A 25,738-nucleotide genomic window follows, 5' to 3' on the forward strand; every position below is an offset into this window, starting at 1 on the left:
ATTTAACCTCCAATTTATAGACTTGTATAGGATCGAGATAAAGTGTTTTTTAAAAGCTGCTTTTGATAACTCTTGTATTTGTCTAATTAGAATTTAATTTTTGTTATTCTCTTGATTAGAAATAGTTGTATGAAGGTTTGTTATTTATCAACTATTTAAACTATTTTCTTTCCAAAATGTTATTTGGAAATAATTGGAAAACAAAATTACATAAGTCAATTAGGCCTTTTAATGCGTAACTTATTTTTCACAAATTACAATCTTTCCAGTTTCTGGGCAGTACGGAAGTGGAGCAGCCCAAAGGCACAGAAGTTGTGAGAGATGCTGTTAGAAAATTGAAGGTAAGAAAGCATTTTTAATGAAATATAAATGGAATGTATTCTTAACATGTTTTCACAGATAAGACACTTTGTAAGTGTTTCTAGGTAAATTCATTGGTTCTAGAAGCAGTTGCTTTTACTAATCTCTTCACTGGTGTGTAGGCGCTTCCCTATTGTGTCCATATTATCAGATGTTCTGTTGTCCATATGGTTAGTTGTCTCCTAGATTACACAATTATTTATACTATAAAGTTTGTGTACCTTAATGTGTAATGATTGTTCTTTGCAAACTTTAGGGCTTCATTAATCCTAACTTAGGTAGCAACAGTTTGTTTTAGCTGCCATCCTCACTTTATGGCTATTAAATGCCTCTAATTATGGCACTCCCAATGTGTTGTCAGGGAATTTAAGAAAATGAACTCTTCCTTGACCAAATAACTAGTGACTTCAGCAATGCCTGTCCTTCATTTCTCTGGGCTGTACGGTGCTTCCTATGAGCCCCAGTTAGGTGAGTTGCCCCTTGTTGCAAAACATAGAGTACCTACCTACTTCAGGTAAGCTCTTGGTGCCAGATAACAGGAGTAAGGATGTCAAACCACACCGTAAACAGGCTGTGGTAGCTCCCTGGGTACTGGCTGTCCCTGACGGCTCTTCATCTAAAGCTAATGGGTCTGTTACACTGGAGGTAAAGGTTTATGACACTGGCATGAACGTTGTTCGCCCTCCAGCTGTGACAGTTGGTGAGATATCTGGAAATAGAGCTGTAGTGAGAGAATAGAGTTTACAAACCACTATAAAACTGTTTATGACAAGGGACTTTACTGCCTTGTCCTCCGGGTCTTCATGTTTTGTTGGAAAAGGTCTGTGCGCACAAACACCATTTATGTGCACCATGTGCACCAGCACATAGATGGCCAAGAAAATCAGGCATTTACAATTTCTTCTTGGTTGTGTGTTCTTGAGTACTGTGGGACTCAGTAGACAATTGGAAAGTATCCTAGTGCAATGACCAAAGAGAGACAGGAAAAGTAAGTGTGTTCATGGTATGCTAACGTTCTTTGGTTTTAGCCTTAATGTATTACCACTTGCTAGTTATTGACTTGTTGAGGGTTGCTAACTGATAACACAGCTTTGACTTGAGTGTTTGAGTGACAGCTAATGTGCTTAAAGCTCTTCAAATGCTATGAGTTGTGGCAGGGAATGCTGATTTGATCTGTCTGCTAACTCACAATGCTGTGGAATTGCACTGTTTCATGCTTGGCTGCTTAGAGCTATTGGAGCCTTAGTTTATTTAGATGTAAAAATTGTTCTGTCTATGATTGTACTTTCCATAACTTTTTGTAGGGTTTTCAGTATTCGTTTAAACAGAAGCTCCTCAGAAATGGACAGAAAATTTTGGGAATCGATATTGAAAAACTTGATTCTGTGTTGCATGAAACACTATTCATGTAGCTCAGCCTTTAAGATTGCGGTTTCCCTTGAAAAAGCCATCTTTACAAGATTGATGTCTAATTGTGTTAAGGTATTGAAACAGAAGTTCTTTCCCATTGTTTTCACTCTACCAAAATAGTACAGCTGCCTTTAAAGATTAGCTTAGCCAATTCTTGGAGTGTTTTATGCCAAAAAGATTTACTCTGAGGCAGTTCATCAGAGACATTATTGCCTAGTTATTTTCAAGTGTTTTAGGCTGTTGTAAGTGTGACCCTTTTTTAACCATAGCAGCATGCTACCAGTCTGTCGTGGTTTAACCCCAGCCAGCAACTCAGCACCACCCAGCCGCTCGCTCACTCCCCCGCAGTGGGATGGGGGACAGAATAGGAAGAGCAAAAGTGAGAAAGCTCGTGGGCTGAGATAAAGACAGTTTAACAGCTAAAGCAAAAGCCACGCACACAAGCAAAGCAAAGCAAGGAATTCCTTCACTCCTTCCCATGGGCAGGCAGGTGTTCAGCCATCTCCAGGAAAGCAGGGCTCCATCAGGCAGAACAGTGACTTGGGCAGACAAACGCCATCACTCCGAATGTCCCCCCCTTCCTTCTTCTTCCCCAGCTTTATATACTGAGCATGACGCCATATGGTGTGGGATAGCCCTTTGGCCAGTTTGGATCAACTGTCTTGGCTGTGCCCCCTCCCAGCTTCTTGTGCACCTGGCAGAGCATGGGAAGCTGAAAAGTCCTTGATTTAGTATAAGCACTACTTAGCAACAACCAAAACATCAGTGTATCAACGCTGTTTCCAGCACAAATCCAACCCATAGCCCCATACTAGCTACTGTAAAGAAAATTAACTCTATCCCAGCCAAAGCCAGCACATTCTCCACCCCGTATCCCATACCATTTACGTCATGCTCAGGTCTCACACTATCCAATACATTCTCATTACCCACCATCACCCTTCCCATCCCATATTTAATATAATACACAGGTATCATTCCCTTAGTCTATGGACCACAAAATGGAAGCAAAATGTATGGTTTTGTGTGCTTCTCGTACAGTTCACAGATATTACTGGAATGAAGCCTATTGTGTTAGATGTTTTGTGTTTATAAAATTCCATTACCCTGAGCAAAGTTAACTGTGTGCAGAAATCTGTCAAGATAATATCCTGCTATGGAGAAGTTTTGATTCTATTTTAATGTTGTTTTATCAGACTCCTCCTAAGTAAAGCAGCTGCTGAGTGTCTCTGTCTCACTGGTGGAAGTCCAGGCTAACCTGGACTCTCACTGGAAGCTTTTGGTGGGTTGGGTTGTATGATTTGGTACCTTAAAATAGTTTGCTGTGAAAGCACATCCACAAAGGATTTCAAATAACTGTTCTCTGAAGTGTAGGAAGAGCCAGAACTATTTTCTTTTCTTGGGAAAACACATTTGTCAGCCTAGCACTAAAATTTAAAAGCAGAAATTTTTTGTGTGTTCTTGTGTCATTGGAGTATGTAGATACCTGTTCTAACTTTTTACACGTGTTCCCTAAATAAACCTCCTTGGAGATATGTGTCTGAATCGTTGCTGCCAGAATTACACTATTTTCTTCAAGCTTGGAAGTTTTTAGCTTAGATGTCGGGTATTACATGGAATCTTCTATAATCACAAGTTTATTAGAAAACTCACAAAGTAATTAAAGTCAACTTTTGGAAAGACTTGAAAAATCTTGCAACAGAATTCGGCGAGCAATAAAGAGGTTTTATGTTTGAAACAATCCTCAATTAATTGAATACTCATTTCAACATTGATTTATGTTCTGCATCTGAATTCTTTGAAGAGAAGCCTAGAGGTACTGGATTTTATTATTAACCACACATCTCTAGCTTGCTTTTAGAAAATGTTAATTAAAAATTTTAAACCAGTGAAAATAGCTTGAAAATGAATGCCTTATATTGAAAGAAAACATATAGAGTGTTTTTTGAGTAGGAGAGTTTTTAAAAGATGTGTAGCTTGTGATCCTATATTTATTTTTTTTTTATTATATGGATTTGGTTTTAATTGCAATGTTGTTAATCATAATTTGTTTTTAATGAAAATTAATAGCTAGCAGAAAAACAGCTGACTTAATATTTGGAGCGATTGTTACGACTGGTGTGCATCGCACTAATAACCTTTTGAAGTGATGTGCTTACAGTGATGTATAGGCCATGAAATACCATCACTGTAAACTATTTTTCTTAAGCCATCATGTCATCAAACTATGTCAGAACAGACATTTGATCTATAACTTTACTTCTTTAAATCAAAAGCTCTTAACTCATACAGCACAGACTCTTCTCTTGCCAAACCTGAGGTTTGTGCCAAACTCTAGCATGCCACTCCATGAACTGACTGTTACCAGCAGGTGGAGCTGATGTTCTGCAGTAAAATACAGTAACTTGGAGGAGACTTTTCTCGATGCTTCACTGTACTTGTTTTATCCCAAATACTACTACGGCATTTTCTAAACACTTGACAATTTTGTGGGGTCAGTTGCAATTTGAATATACCGTTTCTTCAACCATCTATATTTAATTTTTCTAGAGGGTGGTTTTATCTAGTTGGGATTTCCCCTCGTGTTTTCAACTTTCTTGGAGCTGTACTGCAGGAGAAAGAAGAAAGTGGGACACTAATGTTTTAAAATGTGTATATTTATTTCTAAGATAAGGTGAACTGTTCTCATAATTTATTAAGAACAATTTTTTCCTCTCAGTTTTCTAGTCAAACTAATTCCTAGAATGAAATAGAAACTAAGGAAAATGGTACCAAGATGTTGTATCAGAACATGCCTACATTATTCAAATGTGTCAATGTTGTCAGATGGCATTTTATTTTATAAAGTGAAATTATTACTTTCCTTAATTAATGAAGGATATAACTTCCAAATCAGACTGTAGGAAAGAATTTGGTCCTTCTCAAACAGTACTTGAAGGGTTGCCAGAGGTGAGAGCAGGTGGAAAGATCAGCATAACAAATGGCAAGGGCAGCATAACCAGACCACTAGTAAGCCACTGGCGTGGAGAAGTGTTAGGGAGAAACCAGCAGTAAACACCTGAGTTTGGGGCTGTTCTTTTTACAGTCTTCAAAGGGGTGTTTTTGTGAGGACCAAACTTAAGGCTGTTCTCTTAGCCAACTTCCAACTTGGTCTCCTTTTCTCCTCCTTTCTTCTTCTGTAAGTGGAGATGACCAGAGATAATGTAAATAGAATTAATCACTTTGAAGCCAGTTGAAGTATTCTTCATCAGCTCCTTGACCCGTAAGGATACACAAAGTGAAGAGTGCTCTTTCACGTACCGCCACACGTGCTGTGATGCTGTCCTGCTGCTGCCCTAAATGGACATCAGTGGATATTGCTCTGAGCTCCCTTTCGTGTTAAAGCTGGGTTTCATTTGCTGTTGAAAGGACAGAGGAGGGAGGAATACAGAAAATCTTTTAATATTGGGATGAAGAGGTTTCCAGTTCAAGCCTTACAGCCGTCACTGTTCTCTTCGAAGTACTGGAGAAAGCAGAATGTGTGGTTTGGGACCAGCCAGGGACAGCCTGAAGACCCAAGCAGATCAGATGAGAAGAGTTGAAGAGCATACCTGTTTACCCACTCTCTCAAAAAAAAAAAACCAAACAAACAAACAAAAAAAACAAAAACCCCAAAACCATGACCCCCACACACATAAAAAACCCAGACAAAAAAAAAAAAACCAAACCCCACAGCAGCAAACAAAATAACAACCAAAAAAGCCCCCCAAAACAAAAAAATAAAAAACCCACCACCCCCTGCCGCCCCCCAAATCTAAACAACAACAAAAAAAAACCGTTAGGGAGTAAGAGATGGAAAAAAGCCTGTACTGCATTGTCTTCTACCCTGTGGTTAATAGATCAATAGCCTTCCTCTCAGTCCAGCATGTGCTTGGAAAATAAAATGCAACGTATTCCATAGAAATGGATTTCTGAGACAGCTTTTTCCCTACCCAACTGATTATTGAGAGATTCAGGTTCACATATCTGTGGCCTTTTCATCCTTTTCCTCTTCTTGACAGCTATTTTTCAGAGGTCATAATTTCATTATACCCACATAAAATGTGCATGAGAGTTTGGACTATAATATGACCAAAAAGATGACATGTAGTCACTGCAAAAGAAATAGGGCCTATTTTTTTTTTTTAGGTGTTGTGGTTTAACCTGGCAGGCAGCTAAACACCGCACAGCTGTTTGCTCACTGCCCCCCCCCCCCCCCCCCCCCCCCGTGGGATGGGGAGAGAATTGGGGGGGGGGGTAAGAGTCATGGGTTGAGATAAAGACAGTTTAATAGGACAGAAAAGGAAGGGAAAATAATAATAATGATAAAAGAATATACAAAACAAGTGATGCACAATGCAGTTGCTCACCACCCACCGACCGATGCCCAGCCCATCCCCGAGCAGCGATCGCTGCCCCCGGCCAACTCCCCCAGTTTCTATACGGCGCATGACGCCATATGGTATGGAATAGCCCTTTGGGCAGTTGGGCTGTGCCCCCTCCCAGCTTCTTGTGCACCCGGCAGAGCCTGGGAAGCTGAAAAGTCCTTGACTGGTGTAAGCACTGCTTAGCAACAGCTACACCATCAGTGTGTTATCAACAGTATTCTCATCCTAAATCCAAACTACAGCACTGTACCAGCTACTAGGAAGAAAATTAACTCTGTCCCAGCCGAAACCAGGACACTGGGCTTCTTTCCTTATAACAAATGTTGTTATGAAAAAAGAGGAGAAGCATCTTCTCAAAGCCAGGTGTAAGGCTGTGTCTCAGCTTAGACACCTACGTTGCCATCAAACAGGCATCTTTTAAGGTGCCCACGTGAAGTGCAACGTCTGATGTCTCACTGGAAGCATGCATAAAATGAAGGAGTTGAACCTTGATTCCCAGGGCTAGAAATTAGCACCCAAATCACAGAAACTTCTACCTTTGATGTTTCCAGGTTTTTTAATAAACTCTTGAACTGTGCAGTAAGGTGTAAATACTAAATAAAAGCACATAGTTTTGATTTGCATAGCTTAAATTGATTTTGATAGAATTTGTTTTAACCGTTATTTCTTTAACTAAAGCTCCTGGCTGCTTTTAAAACGTGATTTCCCCCCCCCCCCGCCATGTTATTTTTTGCTGATTAATCCTTTGATTGCGGTTTGCTAAGACTTGATGTATAAGCATTTTAAATGTAATTTTAGTAAGAGTCTCAAAATTTGCAATTTTCCCTGCTACTGTAATAAAAGACAAGATATATGGAAGGTTTTTTTTCTTTATTTTTAAAGGTAAATTAAACCATAGAAAGCATTTATTGGTATCTGTTGCTTTCCTTAAAAGATTCAAGGAAAATATGGTATTAATTCCAAAGCAGTTAAATAGAAGCTAGCCCATCCCACTGAGCTGCTCATATTATTATTGGGCCAAATCTGGGTGTCTTGCCTGAGAACAATATATGTGTAAACTAACAGCTTAAGAATTTGGCCCATCGTATGTCTTCCCAAGCCATGCTGTGATTCATTATAATTTTATATCATTGTCCATTTTGATGCCAATGGGAGGCTACAGATTTTTACCCTCTTAAATAATCTTGTTACTGTGTGAGCTACAAATATTACTTTATTTTCTCCTTTCAGCACGCATTTGAAACAATGTTTGTAAATCTCCCCTGTCCAGAGGTCCTTCAGGGTCCTCTTTAGGTAGAAGAAATGAGTAGAAAAAATAGAGAAAAGAAAAAAAGCAAGTTGGCTGATACCTGACTAAGTGTTGGGACCTGCTGTTCAAACCCCGCACAAGTCTGGGATGTGGCTGCACTTGGCTTTCTAGAGAAGGTCAGATACAAAAGAAATTACTGATCGGTATCTGTATGTTATCTGTTATTACACAGAACAGGGAGTGGGCAGGAAAAGCATTAAGAAAGTAACTGCACCAGATTTTCTGAATTTATCTGTGTGTACTTTTCAGTCACTGTATCTCAGTAAACTTTTGATTAAAAAGCTTGTTTGTGTCTCTGGATGTCTGCGTTGAGGAGATTTTTTTGTGTGTTTTTCTTCCACCATTAGCTTGTTTTTGATTTGATGGAGTTTCTTATAAAGTGGGTTTCCAGTCTTCTGCTAACTTTTGCAAATATCCTGTAATCTTCCTCCATTTTGTCAACATCCTTCTGCATTTGAAAACCTCAGAACAGAAAATTTGAGTAGTTTCTCACAAGCAGCTGATACAGCGCAGCCGTTGTTGTCTTAAGGATCTTTTTGAAATATCCAAGGATTGCATTAATCTTCCCAACCGTAGCTTCATGAGGCGTGTCCACAGTTAGCGGAAAGTCTACCATGACATCAAGGCTTTCTTAATTCCATCTTCACAGGGTAGTCTCCCAAGAAAGAAAGTTTGTTCCCATAGGTATGATTTGCAAAATTGGTACTGCAGCAGAGACGGTTTGTTTGCATACAGGCAATCTGTGGCGTTCTGGTTGTTGAGGTATTCTCTCTGTGTTATTTGCCCGTCCATCAGCCTTCGTGATCTGCAGGCTTCCTCTGTAATGGTGTTAGATTTCAGTTCATTAGTTACTTTTCTCCCCATTTTTTCCTCTTATTTTTTCTGCCTGCAGATTTTATCAGTAATTATTTTCCTCCTGGTCATTGTTCAATAATGTCATGCTTAAGAAATAAACCCTGCTGGAATACATTAGAAACATATCTTCCCAATGACAATTTCCTGTTTATAACTGCATCTGGAGACTAATGTAACTAACTTAACTAATACTTTCTTTGTGTTGCTTCATTTCCGAAATATAATGGCATGCAAAACTTGGTCAAATGCGTTGCCTATTTTGATCAGCTGCATTTTTTGTAAAATCCATATTGATCATCATTAATTTCATCTCACTTGAATTTTCTAGTCCTTTAACTTGATTTATGCATTTTGAGAGTGGAGACGTGGTAGGGTCATTTTGTTTACTCTTTTTTTAGTATTGGCACAGAATTATCTTCTGGAACTTCCTCAGTGTTCTAAGACTTCTTGACTACTTGGAGCAAGCTTTGGCCAGCTGTTCTAAAACTTGTGCAAGTTATTCAGATCTACGTATTTTAAAATAAGTTTTCATGTTGTAGCTGTTGTTTGGGAGTCTGATGAGATGATTACAGTTGGAAAACGAAGCATTTCGTCATCATTCTCAACATACGCTATGGCTTTAACTCAGTAAAATCAAATATTATTTATGCCTCCTCTTCATTACTGCACAGAAGTACTTGCGTGCATTTTGTTTATAAAGACACGTTTCCAAAAAGCCAGGGTTCACTCAAGTTCAAGGCTGCTCCAAATCAAGGTGTGCCCTCGGATTATCTGTTGCATGGGTATGTTTCTGTGCACTCTAAAGTACATTGGAAATGGAGATGCCCAAACTCTCCAGGTGATCGGTGGGTTTTGTGGTCGTTCCATTTAACGCGAAGCAAAGCGAGCCATGCGCAAAGCCCTGTTGTACAGTGAAAAGGGACCACAGATGTCCTCAAAGTTTTATCCAATAAAAGGACAAACAACAAATCAGAAAGGAAAGCTGGCAGAGTGGGGGGACTGAGTAAATGTATGAAAATGATCTGAGAGACAATTAAGTTTTATATTCATCTTGGGGAAAAAAATCTGTGCTAATAAAACATTGATTGGCCTATCATTTTCCTGTTTTTTAAAGCAGAGACTTAAGAATCAAGCAGATTAAATAGGTATTGTAAAATTTAAGTCAGATGGGGGGGGGGTAATTAGTGATTTTTAGTAAAGAATTTTGGGGTTTTTGGTTTTTTGTTTGGTTTTTTTTGCCCTGTAGCAAATTTGAATTGTCCTAGAAAGTCAAGAAATGTTATTGGCCAAAATGCCTGTAAACCAGTGATTAGGTTTTTTTAATTTTATTATATATTTTTTTTTTTTAAGTAAAAAGATACATACGAGATCACCCACCTTAATTAAAATAAAGGGATGGGGATAGTCACTAAACTGTATTAAAAGTATAATCTAAATATGTGAGAAATGGGCTTGAAGATAAATAGGAGGACAGGAAAAGGATGTGTATATTGCAAGACCTATATACATGATACTGAAGAGAGGCAGGACTAGAAGTTACGTTAGATGTGCTTCACTTTTGACTAGTTGGTTTTCACTAGTAAGTCATCATGTACAAACCTTCATAAAATATTTGGCCAAAGACTGTAGCAGTCCTAGCTGTTGAAATGTAAAATGGGTATTTAGATTTAAGAGTTGGTTTTGAGAATGCCATAGTGTGGTTCAGGTGGGTTTTTTGTTTTGGTTTGGTTTTTGGTTTTAACTAACTTGTGAAGCGTGTGGTACTTATGAGCTAATGTGATACATTAATCAGTAATAAACTGGATAGGTCATGGTACTGTATGAAGTTAATAGGATTAATTATAGATTAATGTTTTGTTACTAAAATTTTCAGTAAGTGTGCTTTCAAAATGAATGAAATTAGGAGGAAGGAAAAAACAGGTTAATTATGTGCTTTTAGGGTGGTTCTTAAAACTAGTTAAAAATTTGCTGTGAGTGGAGCTGCCTACAAGCAAAATGAAGTAAAATAGATGGAGACACTGATACTGTGTAAAGCGGTTGAGTTTATGGAAAGATTTCCCAAGTACTAGTTGGCACAGGAATAGGGACAGAGCAAAAACCCAAACCCTCAACTATCATTTAGATAAATAATTAATTAAAATCAGGGGTTTAGGTGTTTGTGGGGGAGGTATCAGTTGGCTACAGCCAAGTACTTCACAATCACAAGGTAATTCAGGCTTCTGTCTTCCAGGTCTAACCCTTCTGAAGATAGGTTAGCACCCTTGTTGACATCCTAGGCTCTTTACGCCACTAAAAGTCATCATCTTCACTGGCTTTTTATATAGTTTATTTGTACTGATGGTGAATTATGCGCTCAATTATACTTGAGTGGGAGCAAGTTCAAGGACGATGTGTTCAAACATATAGCTGTGAAGCAGAGATTCCAACTCCTCTGGCCTTCAGTGAGTCATCGTCCTTATTTATGCATTTGAAAATACCATTCCCAGCTGTCAAAGACTTGAGAGGAAAAGGGCTGGTAACAGAGCAAAATATAAAGCAATTCCATATCTTTGCTAAGAAAGTTACCCAAATTCATGATACTCCTTGACAGCCGTGCAGCAGCAAATTTTTCTTTGCTTATTTTATATGCAGTGTTCATGAGAGAAAGACAAGTCAGATCTAGCAGCTGGAAAAGGAGATATAAAAGGATGGAAAATGTATTGAATAGGATACATTACCTGACCCAGTCATAAAATGTATCTAGCCATCATCGGTGAACTGGTAGCAAATAAATCCTGAGAATATGATAGAAGAGATCAAGTATCTCTTAGGCGTTGACAGCTGTAGTGCTTTCACACGGAACCTGTTTAAAAGAACTGATTTCCTTAGAGGAACATATGGGAAGTACCCTCCGTGCATGTGTACAGGAGTGTAGAAATAGTGGGATGTGGAAAACATAACGATGTTCACTGCTCAACAGCCAAGCAGTTGACAAACTGTCTGAAAATATGCATGTTTCTGCTGTTCTAGAAATCCCATGCAAAAGCTTAAATTAAGTGCATAAACAGCAGATAAAAGTTTCAAGAGAAACAGCTAAATAATTTTAAAATATTTTTTCTTGAATTCTAGGAATATTCTGTAGTGTGCAGTCAGAAATGCTGTTCTGTGCCCAGCTGTGACTTTGGGAATGGGTGGCGTTGTTTGTAAGAGCTTTTTGAAGAAGGAAGGAAACAATTTTGGGTGGAAGGAGTTGAGAGGAAATGAGAAGTAATTAAAAAAAATAAAGAAAACTTACTATCAATGTGATTGCTGTTGTATTTTTCATCTTACAGTTTGCAAGACATATCAAGAAATCTGAAGGCCAGAAGACGCCCAAAGTTGAATTACAAATCTCAATCTATGGTGTAAAAATTCTAGATCCAAAAACAAAGGTAAGAGACTTAGACCTGTATGGTGCTAAAGTAGTAATTGAGTATTGTTTTGACTGTTTTAAATGTTTTTATTGTTTTAGATTTTTAAAAAGTGTTATTATAAAAGCCATTCTGTTGATGGAAAATTCTTCTAAAATACCATTTCTTGTTACAACACATGGGTGACATCTTCCCAGGAAGATACATGATACTCCAAAATACAGACTGTAGCTAATGTGGGATTTAATTTTTTTAATCCTTTCACACCAGAACTTTTAAACTCTGAGGAAGATGAAGACACTGTGGTAAATAAATGTTCACACAGCATATGATAAGCACCTTTCCAAATGATCACCATTGCGTAGGTGCCCACATGTAGGTGTTTGCAGGTGAACGAGGAGACAATTTGTTTCCAGTGACTCTTAATGCTGCTGCTTTGGAATTGCACCTTTCTTTCCTTAACCTGTTCATTTTTTTCCTCCTTTTCTCGTCTTTTAAATTTTTTTTTATTGTACCCCCCCTCCCTAGAATGCTTATGTTTCTCAGGTGTGTTATCCATTTCTCTGTAAACTTCATGTAGCAGGCCATGAGCACTACTGTAGGCTTTTCATCTGGCACAGCGTGCCAATTCCTGCCTTTTCAGCAGTTCAGTCCATTGAGTCATCCTGGGGATGGGTTTTCTGTTCCTTTGTTTGCTCTGGTATTTTGGAAGGGGTTACATAGTAAGCAAAACATCCTCGTCACAGACTTCAAAGAGGAATAATGAGATAAATATAATCAAGCTGAAAAGTATTTATTCAGTAGTCAGCAATTCTTAACATCTGAGTGCTCTTAAATATTTTATACATGTGTTGAATATTGGATTTGAATGAACTGTTTGTTACTGCTTCTTAATTGTGGAGTAATTGCTACCATTCAGACAGTGCATACTGCCTTTTGAGAAAAGGTAGCTTTAGTTCAAGGCTATATCTACTTGCAACCCATTTGCGCTTCAGACTCTTGATACAACCACAATTCAGCAGTTCATAAGCAGAGCGGGCAAGAAATATCCATGTCAACTTTAGTTGCAGTTTTTGCATCTTCCTAGGGTAAAAAGTAGGGCAGAAAGGGGTACTAAACCCCATATCCTGGCCAAAACTGTTTCAAAATAACAGTCCTAAATGCCAAAATATGTTAGTCTTCCTAACTCTTCCTGCACAAATTAACAGAAAGCTGTGGGATGGAAGTTCCTGGGGGAATAGGAACATTCTAATCTCCTAGCAATGTTGTTATTACAACTCAAATAGTAATCAGCTATGAGTAGTCTTTTTATCTCCCCCACTTTGTTTCTTTAAGCTACATGTAAATGCAAATTTGAATGAAGTTTTTCTTCTTTTAGCATAATTTATACGTGCTTTAGGAAATGACACAAATTCTGTGTTATCATCGTTGATTACAATAATTTTTTCTGCCTGTTTTTGAAACAAATCACTTCAATATTGTTGCAGGGGAATATCGGTTTATATTCCTGTGATGACTATTAATTGTGGTAGGAAGAGGAGGCCTGCTCATGCATGAGGACTTGATTCTATACTTGGCACTCAAAAAAGGAGGATTATAGAAAAGTGGTTCTGTCCTTAAATGATAGAAAGTAGTTATATGGATCTGTAAACCTAAAAGAGCCAGAACAAGCATGTGGTGTTATATGTAACTGTTAAAAGAGCTACAACAGAAAGAGATTAAATGTGAGGGAGATTTGGGGAGATGGGAGAAGTAGGATACACAGAAGAATGGCTGTAAAGACTGAGAAAAGGAACCCAGCTGGGGCAAGGGGAAAAGATTGCCCATACGGTACATTTTTTGATAAATGGTTGTGTGCAGAGAGGGCATGCCCTTGTTTATGAGCCTATAGCAATCTGGGAACTCCGGTGCTGCACAGAAACTTTTTTTTTTTTTTAATAGACAATAGTTCACATCTAAACTGCATATTTTCCTTTAAAGCAAATACTGCTTTCCCATGTAATAAGCCAAATAAAATAAAATACCAAGAAGAGACTTGTTGAAGAAAAACAACAACAAAAATAGTTGAGATAGTTTCTTTCAGTCTTGTCAAGCTCTCTCGGCTGAAGAGCATTGCTACTGCAACTTTTTAAATAGTGGGAACATGCTTTTTAATGGAAAGTGAAATACAGTATCGAAAATACGCAAATAATAATGTTGAAAAGTTGTTTATGTTGCACCTTAAGCAAGCAATTGTTTAGATGTCTAATTTATTTCTCTGTGCCCTGTATTTGGATAACAAAGTCATTCTATTTCCATTTTCTATATTTAAGATAGAAAGGTAAGGACTTATTTCAGTAAAACCATTTTAACAAACCCTGGGAGATGATGAAATCTGAAGATGGTGTGCACCTGGAAAAAGAAGAGTATTTTACGTAATCAGTCCCTAAATAAATTGCACAGGGATGCAAAGCAACAGTAAAACCAATTTTCTAGAAGTGAAATTACTGTCCAAATAAACACTTCCAGATAAATGCTGTCCCAATAGAAACTTCCTGCTTACATTCAGTAAAAATGGGAACATTTGTTAGGGGATGAGTGTGCTAACTTCTGTTACACTTTAAGTCCATTTTTGGGTGCTCTCATGTACAATGAGAGACATTTAAAAATGTTAGTGCAACTTTCCTGCTCTTGGGTATGAGGAAATCCAGAGATTTACTTTGTGCATCTTTTTCCTAAGCAAGTATAGTAATTTCTTGAAAATAATCTTTCTTTTTATTTTCAGGAAGTCCAGCACAACTGTCAACTCCATAGGATATCATTTTGTGCTGATGATAAAACCGACAAGAGAATATTTACTTTCATATGCAAAGACTCAGAATCAAATAAGCATCTGTGCTATGTATTTGACAGTGAAAAGTGTGTAAGTATGCAAGATGCTTTAAAAGAATTTGGGTGACTGTTACGGACTTTGATTGGTCTGCTTTGAAAGAAAACAGGAATGGTTAATAAAGGCGGATAGCCTGCCTTTTAATTGGGGTCACTGTGATATAATCTTTCATGCCAATATAGTGTCTTGTAACTTAGATGCGTTAATTTAAAGGAGAGCCTTTTTCTTCATTGATCTAAGGTGGTTTTCTGGGACAATTCTTCGTACTACCCAGCTCGTTATCCTAGGCCAGGCATCTGCAATACTCGCAGAGAACAGACTGCATCCCGCAAAGCTTCATATGTTTGTACAGCTGTTTTGCAGAGATTGCTGCAACCCTGTGGCTGAGATACCCTCGCAGGCTCTTCTGCTGATGTGGCTGCCTCAGCCTCTCCTCCTTAGATTTTTCATTTTTTTTTTTTTTTTTTACAGTAAGATTCCCTCTTCTCTTCCTGTGTCCCCGCCACGTCTCTCAAGTTTGTTAAGGCTGTGATGCACTACCAGAGAATTTATTGCACCAACCACTGACATCCTCTTGTGTCTGAGATGGAACAGGGCAGCTGTTCAAAAATGTGCATAAATACTTTAGGACAGGAAATGAAGAAAATGGTATCTAGCTGAAAGAGGGTCATGTGTTTACCTTGGCAGAAAGTAATCAACAAATAAAAATACTGGAATTAACACCAAAAATTGATTTTTAGGGGTTTTATAATGTAGAGACTCTCTTTTAGATTTATTCTGAAGCGGCTGAGATACCATACAAAGGAAATCCTAAGGAAGTGATGTATTTTTTAGAAGATAATGCATATTCACTTCTATTTATATGCAATTATATAGCACTGTGTGTTACTTCACAGTGTTTCTGGTGATTTTGTTGTTCACCTGCATTGCTCCAGTGCCTTCAGTAGATATTGTTCAGAATTGTTCAGACACTGTTCAGCTATACGCATCTGTTCATTTATCTTCCAATTTCTATCCTGTGCCTTTTTCACACATTCCCATGATTTTAAATTGCCCTTGCAGTCTCTGCACACTAGTAGCGTTTCTGTTCCGAACCAATGCGCCGTTTCTTCTTCCCTCTACCCTGATGCTCCACTTACTGTAGTACTTTCCTCAATTTTACTCTTTGTTCATTAGTACTCTCAGATTTGAAAGGATCCCACCTTAGTTGGTGCCTTTCCTTTCAGCCAACCCTCGTCCTTCCAAGAAGACAGAACTGCATACTTCTAGTGCCCCTTACACTTGTCTTTTACTAACATAAACAGTTGTTCTCTAAAGCAGTCCTAGTTCAGCTTTTTTGGTCTAATTCAGACTAATTTGGTTAAAATAATTTCTTGTGATTTTTTTTTAATAAAAAGTGGCAGTATGTGTTTTTTTTTCCACAGCAAAAAGATAGAGGGGTTAATTCCCCATTCCTGTAGAACTTAGGTCTTCACACAGCCCTACTGAGTGACTTTACTGTTGCACTGATGGATGAAAGGCTGGGAGCATCACGTTCTGTACCATTTTTGTGCATTCAGCCCTTCATGTTCTTACAGGTAGTGAAGGAAAAATGTTCTCGGCATTGAGCAGAATGCTCTGCTTTCATGAGAAACAACCAATTTCAGGTTTCCGTTTCAATAAAGAAGATAAAATTCTAGTTTAGCTTTAGCCAGATTAATGGTTTTTCCGATTTTTTTTTTGTTGCCCTGCCAAACTGTTAAAAAAGAAAAAAAAAGTTATTACTTACTGCGTTTACTTTCTCTACTAAAATTCTAAGGCAAATGGCATATCTGTATGTCACCTTTTATTGCTGCCTCTTGTAAGTCTGCATTTTTTTCCGAAACCTTGGTGTGCTCAATCTACTTCACGTACACTTGTTTTTTACCTCTGTTATTTTTAAAGTAGATCTTCTGTATGGATTGTATATATGCATCATAACATATGACGCAAGTTAGCATAGAACTACTGAATTCTTGTATTTTGCACATACAAATGCAAATTCTGTTTGGTTGGATTTTTGTAATCAGAAATACTTGTGCAGGCAAATACATTTATCTACACTATGCTGATTGAGGTTTTACAGGGCTTCTAAAAATAAGTGTTGAAAGTAAGTTTAAAAGCAATAGAGATCAAAACATCCATTATCACGAAAATATTAACCCATTACAATTAAAACAATTTATTTAATGATAGAAAAGCCTGTATTTGCTTCAGAAATCATCAGAAAAAGACATAACTGCGGCACGCTATCTGTATCTACAGAAATTAGAGGCATAATTTATACTAAAAATTAGCTAATTTTCTTCTGCCTGTTCAGTCTCCGTTCTTTATCTGAAGTTTTTTTAAGTTGTATTTATAGTGTTTTGTCAGGGTATTTTGCTGAAGAGTGTTTGCCCTGCTCCTTTGTAGTGTTAACTTCATGATGACTTCAAAGCAAACCCTTTGAACTTTGTGATCATCTGAAATGAAAATAATTATATAAAATATTCTTAATATACTAATTTCAGTCTTATGTTTTATGTAAAGGCGGAAGAGATAACTTTAACGATTGGTCAAGCATTTGACTTAGCTTACAGGAAGTTTCTGGAATCTGGAGGAAAAGATGTTGAAACAAGGAAACAAATTGCAGGTTTACAGAAAAGAGTAAGTTCTCAACTGTATTTTTTACTGAGATAAAAGAACATGCTACTCTGTTTGTGCTATCTGCTTTCTATGACAGCATAATTTCCAGCATTATTCTTAGATTGCTAAGAATTGCAACAGATACTAAAAAAGACCTGATAACTGTGAAACAGTATTTTATTTTTTGCCATCTTGCAAGGTGATTAAAGAGAAAAGCAAGGCTGAAATACGGAAGATACAGAAATTTAAGTTTAATTATTTTTTGTAATCAGGTAACTAGTTAAAAATTGCTTCTAAATCACCAGATCTCAGATAAAACTTATTCTCAGTGGATGCTGTTGTTGAAATGAATGAATATCCCAACAGCTGTTGCAATAACCACTTGCTTTGTAGATTCAAGAATTAGAAACTGAAAACACAGAACTGAAAAATAAAGTTCAAGATTTGGAAAACCAGTTAAGAATAAGACAAGTACATGCATCTCCAGTAAGTACATGAATGTAACTCGTATCTGAAGCTACTCTAAATTTATAATTATCTGTGTTATGATAATTATTAGCATCTATGCTGTTTGCAGTGATTATGATTAACATACAGTGATCATGTACCGTATCTGTTGAAAGGCAGTATTGAAGTAACAGTAAGATTGTGACAAGCCCACAAAAGTGCAAACTACAGTCTCTCAAATTGTGATTCTTTAATCCTCTTGTCATACCTATTTGTTGCTGTCTAAAGGCAGTAAATACTCCTTCTAGTAGACATCTAAGGATGAAGATCTCTGGCACTTAAACGATCTGGTTCACGTATGCTACTTTGGATTTTTCTGGGAACTTTCTGTCACAAGCATATTGTCACTTACAACTGACATTTTCTAAATGACTTAAAAAATTTTGTCTGTCTTTCAAAGGAGTCATTAGATCTCAGGAACTAACATTGGGTGGGTAGGTAAAAAGGAGCAAATGCGGGTTCCTCATCATTGGAAATTTCTAACTCTTTCTGCACTTCCTATAGATGATCACGACCAAAGCATTTTAAAATGACTGACTGACAGTTACTTATATCTAGGCAGGACCTCTAAAAATGCAGTTGCATTGCAGACTGATCCTAATGACTCCCCTCTTCTTACAAGCGTATTCTATCTATACAGCATGAGGTAACTGTGAAAATAAATAAAATTTCTCAATGTACGTATAGCAAAATCTTAGAAAAAGATGGACAGCTTTTAAGCTGTGCGTTGTGGGCTGCCTTGTTCCTGCCCTGGATGTACACCATTTCACTTGAAATGGATTTTTAGAAATCTGGGCAATGTAAAAGTATGTTTATAAAGGTGATGACAATTTTTCAGTGTCTATACACTCCCTTGGTATTGATTAGGTGGTTGTTCCCATGAGGAACTCTCATTTCATTTTACTGAAATCTATTTAGAGGAGAGAGCACCATAAATTATAAATACTGCATAACTCCCACTGTGAAAATTGTAAATTATGGATGTCTTCTCACTTACGAAGGATTCAGTGAAAGGTAATCAACTTTAATGCTGGATTTAAAATCAATTTAGTCAATTCCTTAATCTTTTATTTTCCTTAATTAGGGGGGCAGCTAGTTTGTTTTTATTTATGAATATAATAACTAAATGTATCTTTGAATTCAACTAAACAGGCTCTTAAGTCTCTTGTGATAGATGCATTTCTCTTTCATTTAAATTAGTGAAGAACTTGGTAATTGCATTTGGCGAAAAAATGAAAAGTATCAACAATGAGCAAAATATTTCCTGTAGTACGTGTAGGGCACGTTTATATTTATTTCATCTTTTAAGACAGTGGTGTCTAATTCCTTATTAATGAGTTAAGATCTAAATTTGTAAATTTGCCAGCCATTTGTATTCTCTCCCTAGATGGTGTTTTAGTGTTAATTACTATTGGTACAATGAATATGCATATTGCTTAAATATCATTTATGCTACAATGAAATGATATAATAATTATTTATAATTATTACTGTTAAAATATTAATTCATTTTAATAAATCACTACAGCTATTAGTTTTCACATATAATTTTATTGCTTTATTTACTCCTTAATCTTTTAAAAAAACCCACCCAAGCATTTCCCGTCACAAATTTCTGAGTTACCTCATGATTAGAATTGCAGTAAGAGTCATCTTAACAGCCTATTTAATATCTAAATTGATTCTGCCACAGAATAGCCTTATAGAAATGATTTGAATAAATATTGGAACAGGTTGCCCAGAGAGGTTGGAGGTATCTGTACTCTTGAAGATATTAAAAACTTCCCTGGACGTGGTCCTCTGCAGCTTCAGCTAATTGGATCCTGCTTCAAGCAGGAGTTTGGATTAAGCTACTTTCTGCTTATGTGATTCTTTGATCGGTTGTGCAGCCAACAGTAAAAAAGAAACATTTTTTGGAAAATGTCTTTCTCAAATCAGGGAATATAACTGTATCCAGCAAACACTATCAACTTTTGTACCTTACCAAGAGACATCGTTCAAGTAGGCCTGTTTTAAACTAGGTTGTGTACATTGTAAATCAAAGCTCTTAACTGTGCTAGCGTAAGAGTAAGTACATATAAGTTCAACAATTAGGTTGAAAATAAATGAAGGAATGGAAAATTGAGGTTATGAAATGACTTTGCAGTGCAGGGAAGAGGAAGCATAAATATTTTTAAGATAGTTTGATGCCTGGAATAGCAGTGGCTATGATTTGATGATACGTAGCTGCTCTTCTACTATGTGAGCAACAAATACCTATGAAAGAAGGAAATTACAAAGAATTCATTAGACAGTTGATTGCCTGTTATAGTTTGTAATTAATTTTATACACTTTTAATTCAAATCAACATAATTTCAAGCATTACTTTGCAAAGTTTCTGCTCGTATTAGAAAAAAGCAGAAGCAGTGCAAAGAACGTTTTCCTCTATTTCTATGTAATTTCTGTGATGAAAAATAACACTTTATTTTTTAAAAAGTTATTAGAGATTTGATTTTTTTTTCGGTGAATTTAAATCTAAAACTTACAAGTACTATGTTGTTAAAAATATCTGTACTACCGCTGCTCTATTTCTTCAAAATTAGCAAAGAAAAATAGCAGTTCTATCTTGTGATCATTTTGTCAGAGTAACATTTTCAAATCTGCTGATAGTATTTTATTAAACACTGAAATAAAATAGCTTACATAAATGAAGCAGAATATCCAGCATGGGGAATAATACCTCATCTGAGTCACTTCCTAATCACTTTTGGCTAGATGGAGGAAAACTTGCTTCCCTGCAGATATTCTTCATGTTACATGCTATGAACATAAGACAGTCATTCTTGTGATTTAAAGCAGATTTATAAAACTATAAAGTTCACTTTTTTTCACAGCTCTCATATCCATGTTATTGAATTATAAAGAAATGTCAGTGCCATACTAGAACTTTCTGAAGCTTTTTTAGACATAATAAGTAATTTGATATATTTATATTTAGTTAATTTGATACAGCTATAAAACCTTATCTGTCAGTTCAGTTTGCTGTTGTTCTGTGTGCTGAGGTCTAGGGAGGGATCATTAAACGATGGATGGAAAGGTTAAGCCCTTATACTTGATACCTAATATGATAAAAGTACATGTGCCATTAACTGGCATCACAGTAATTTGTAAAGAAATGTTCCGTTTCACAAGCCAACTACAGATGGCTATAAAGTTGCTTCTGTTTATGCCTACATAGTACCTTGGATTTTCTTACCTTATGCTTTCCTTTCTGTATTTGGTTGTTTGCACGCTGTTTGTACTTTTTAACATTTGCCGTATGTGCTGAAATGGCTTGCCTGTCTTGTAGGTTGTTGACTGTGCTCTTCCTTTAGTGGTTAATGCATGGGCACAGGAACACGTGGTAATCGGCCATTGATTTAGCACTTCAGAAGTCAACACTAGCAACTCGATTAAACAAGGATATACTTAAAGAAGCAGAAGAGGCCCGTGATGTCAGTTCACAGAACATGCCAGATATAAACATTGAAATCACGTTGTGTGCTACGTCCTCTTCTCCTTCAATGCCCATCCCTATGGAGGGGGGACCGCAAGCCATGCGGTCTAAGCAGGCATAATTTCAGGCTGACAGTGGGCATGTATTTTCCTTCCCTGTGAGGGAAGACTTAGGCTTTAATTACTTATTGCACCTGTAGTGTGAAACAGTGCTGTTACAGACACCAAGTGATGTCACGGTCATGCTTTATTTGTGAAAATACTGATCTAGGACAGAACGTCTTTCCCACCTGTCAGTAACTGAGAAGCCGTGGTATCATTTGTATGCAGTGCCAGTCTATCGTTTCTTTACTCCTGCTTCTTCCTTCTGAATTTGATCGATTTTGGTGTCTTTAATTATTCCAGACACATTAATCTTCGCATTAATTTTTAATGAAATTAAGTAGGTAGAAAATACCTTCAGACATTCGAAGTCCGATCCTTTTGTATTATTTCCCTGACCCTTGACACTGTTGTGTTTTTAAATACTCAGTTGATCCTTCTTCCCTTACCCTTTTACATTTTCTTTGTAAGGATTTTGAGAAATACAAAGTTCTCCTTTAAACAGAGGATTCTGATACCAGACTGCAGGAAGTCTAAAAATTACATCCCTTCCCTTCTATTTATTTTTATTTTTCATAATTAAAGCCAGAGTAAAATTAGACAAAAGAAGCCATTGTGTTAGAGAAACGTAAAGCAAACACAAAAGAAACCCTGAAGACATACGGAAAATCCTAAAAATATGTACCCACACTATCAACATTTAACTGGGGGAATCACTGTTCACTGGGTAGTTCTTTTGTATGTAGCAAAGTGAAGAGAAGGTCATGCTTGTGAATGAGGCCTGTGCTTCGGGGTGCCCTGCTGGGTAAATGTGAGGGTCCCTGTCCCCCCAGCATTTCTTGAAAGTCAGCGCCTTCCAGTCAGCGCAGGAATACTTTGTGTGCAAAGTTTGGCTGAAGAGGAAGTGAAATATTAATCTGAGGGCAGGTTTTTTAACATAAAAAAAGAAAACCCTCTTGAAAAAGCAACAACAAGAGGTGTTACCATTCCTAGCATTCCTCACTTGGCGTCTCCACTGAAAGACTAATGCCCTGTGCATTTCAGCAATGTGACACTGCATCAATCCAAGATGCGCAGGTGTTGAACCATACTGGAGGAGAGGAAGGCTCTGATAAACATAACATCCTTTCAGGGGAGACGCGTAAACCCGCTGGGGCCTTCAGCTATTTTATCAGCTTTATTTTTAACCCTGGCAGAAATGCGGAGTTTAGGAAATTGTCCTTCTATTCATTTGATTAAGGTATGGTCCGCAGTTCAGAAAGGCTTTCTTGTGCCAGAAGGGCAACGGAGCTGGTGAAGGGTCTGGAGCAGAAGTCTTATGAGGAGCGGCTGAGGGACCTGGGGTTGTTCAGCCTGGAGAAAAGGAGGCTGAGGGGAGACCTTATTGCTCTCTACAACTGCCTGAAAGGAGGTTGTAGAGAGGTGGGGGTCGGTCTCTTCTCCCAGGTAACAAGTGATAGGACAAGAGGAGATGGCCTCAAGTTGCACCAGGGGAGGTTTAGCCTGGATATTAGGGAATTTTACTTCACCGAAAGGGTTGTCAAGCATTGGCACAGGCTGCCCAGGGAAGTGGTTGAGTCGCCATCCCTGGAGGTATTTAAAAGATGTGTAGACATGGGGCTTAGGTACATGGTTTAGTGCAACTTGGCAGTGTTAAGTTAACGGTTGGACTTGATGATCTTAAAGGTCTTTTCCAACCTAAATGATTCTATGATTCAATGAAAGGCAGCAGGAAAAGGTATTGGGAGAAACAGCCCCAAAAGGAATGGTGTTCTTCCATTCACCATAAGTATTGTCAAAGAAGTAGTAGGTAATATGTATTCTTATGGCAGTGTTGCGAAAAACTCCATTTTTAAATGGAGCATTAAAGATACTGATTGATTAGACCTTTTTTCAAGTTCTTTTTTTCAAGTTCCAAGTAGTGACTTGGAAGCACAGACCACCTGCTCCTATTACCCTCATCAAAAAGCTTTAACATGCTCATGAGAAAACCCGAAGATAGATGTTGGAACTGTATGCATATTTCAGAAAACAGTTATGGAATGTGTTTAGGCATATCACTTGATTCATGTTTCCATTAAGACTGCCAAGTGGGAAAATGCACATGTTTTTTCTTCGCCTATCTTCTCTTTCAATTCTATAATGTTCTGTATTCAGCTCAGTGAGCACTTCTTCATGAGGGTTTAAAATTCTATTATGTTTGTGATGTTAAAAAAAAAAAAAAGAAATTGTGTATGTCAGATTTCATGTTACTGAAAAAGTACTAAATGAACCGAAGATGTAGCAGTTAATTAATGAAACTGCTAATGCTTATACAGTATTTTATGAATTAGTGAATTAATATATCCTTAGTAGTCCCAAATCTCAGGTAGTTTGTAATCAGTGGTTTTGTAACTATCTGCATAATTTCCAATTCTAGGTCACTCACAGTTCCCTATAACATTCACTGCAGTTATCCACTATGACTGTTCTGTGTATTACCAACTTGAACGTTCTAAAGAAGAAAAACATCTTCTAATTCACTGATACACTTATGTGATTCCTGTGGGGGTGTGACGCAGATTGCAATCAAAGTCTTGAGACACCTAGTAAAAACAAACAATTTTGAAATGATTTCTTGATTAACAAAAACTCAATCATGCTCCATTTTCTAGTATGATGCAGCCAAATAGTGCACCTTCAGCATCATGCAAAGTAGAATGAGGCAAAAATAAATCCTTTAACAGGCACATAATAACATCTAATCATACTAGAGACCAAATCCACTGAACTAGAATGTTAATTTCGTTAAGAATGATTTCATGTTTTTTCCTTGTGTTGATGAAATGCGGCCCAAATTGGAAAGTAATGTATCAACCTGACCAATACTACATGTTCAGCATTAGAAATTCAGACAAAATATAATTGCCGTATAAACTGGCAATTTAATATATTTGTGCTATATTTTCTTCCTTTACAATTTGGTGTAAGAGTATTAAGTTTCAGAAGTTATACCCTTTTTAGGTTGCATTCTTTAGAGTAAGGGTCTGTTCCCTTCTCCTCCTGCATTTTCTGAATCTGGCGATACTTCCTACATTTTAAAAGCCTTCTGTCCGATCCTTCTCTTTGTGACCTTCCAATTATTGTTTTCCATTGTTGAATACAGTTCCCTGCTGTACCTGTCCTGTCTGCAGGCTGCTCGAATATGTAGGGCTGTAAGCAGAAAGCCACTGTCAGCCTCGCAGGTCTGTCTGGGTCTTGGGACGCAACACGCAGAACGGCGCTCACGGCGCCGGTCCCAGCGCCCGGTGGTGGGCTTCTGTACTGCCCTGCAAATGAAGAATTACTAGTGAAAAGTCATTATTGACAAGACACATTCCCAAAACTGTCCTGTGAAGCTCAACACCCTATATCATGTGAAATGTCCTGAGATTATCGCTTATCAGATAAATAGGAGGAAACGTGACTGCTCCATGTTCAGGGCTTGAATGATACAAATAGTGTATATTCTGGTTTTGTATTGAAACCTTTCATTGCCTGGATTTGATGTATGTTCATCATCCATATAGTTTTGCTGCTTTGCATCCTATATACATTTTTCTGGTTTCTGTAGGATTTTTTTTTTCATGCCATATACATGTTTTCTTATGGAAACTACTCATCCTCTGCTGTTTTGTGTTTCAGGGACCTATTTTGCTTCCTTAATTTGCCTGTATTTAGTATCTTCCAGTGTTTACTATTATGAGATCTGTTTTTTCCATATAAACGTATAGCAGCAAGTATTACATGGTAGTAATTGCACAGTAGCGTTGCAAGTCTTCTACCTGTAGTCTAGGGATACTCTTGAAATAATAGTCAAAATTCTATGTCTTGTAGTTTTTTGCTTTCATTTTTATTGATTACCATTCCAAACCCTCTGTTTCACAATTCCAGCTTGGCAACAAATGAATTCTTTGTAATTGCGATAAAAACATTTTTTTTCTTATGAATTGCAAATTTTGAATAGAGAGTTTTGTGGTGTTTGTTGGTGTTCTTGTAAGTGTGGCATTGTTGCTAAATTTGCATACCTGTACCCTTACCCTGGCTTATCTGTAAAGAAAGTGAAGAAAGGAACTGAGACTCAGTTTTAAAGTATTTGAAATGTTTTGTTTTCTACATAACTCTGAAAAAATGGTTTAAAATCATTGATTAAATCCTGTTCTACTAGAGTTATGCAAACTTGTAATGAAATAATCACGTCATATCAGCTGTCTAACTCTGTATGAAGAGAATAAAAGCAGACTTCAAAATTTTTGCTGTACGTATCTACCACTGCTTCAGCCTGGGCAAGTCGGAGGGTTTTTTAGGCAAGATACGTACAGCACAGATACAATTCCTGCCTTCTCAGTGTATAAACTCTTGGCTCTAGCCAAGAAGAAATGTCTGCACAAGTTT

The 25,738-nt window shown here is 37.3% G+C and overlaps 1 protein-coding gene across 10 annotated transcripts in view; it reads left to right on the forward strand.

The window, feature by feature from the left end:
* The window catches only part of GULP1 (GULP PTB domain containing engulfment adaptor 1), a 168,225-nt gene that overhangs the window by 119,481 nt on the left and 23,006 nt on the right, over positions 1-25,738 (forward strand). For 8 of the 10 annotated variants that reach the window (XM_075512457.1, XM_075512456.1, XM_075512453.1 and 5 more), the window contains 5 exons: positions 270-341; positions 11,652-11,750; positions 14,494-14,631; positions 17,146-17,262; positions 17,635-17,727. In XM_075512457.1, coding sequence (XP_075368572.1) covers positions 270-341; positions 11,652-11,750; positions 14,494-14,631; positions 17,146-17,262; positions 17,635-17,727 — 519 coding nt within the window. The remainder of the gene's footprint in view (positions 1-269; positions 342-11,651; positions 11,751-14,493; positions 14,632-17,145; positions 17,263-17,634; positions 17,728-25,738) is intronic. The other 2 variants (XM_075512460.1, XM_075512458.1) reach the window with 1 other exon arrangement.

Source organism: Mycteria americana, chromosome 9 (genome assembly GCF_035582795.1).
Source record: "Mycteria americana isolate JAX WOST 10 ecotype Jacksonville Zoo and Gardens chromosome 9, USCA_MyAme_1.0, whole genome shotgun sequence".
NCBI lineage: Eukaryota > Metazoa > Chordata > Aves > Ciconiiformes > Ciconiidae > Mycteria > Mycteria americana.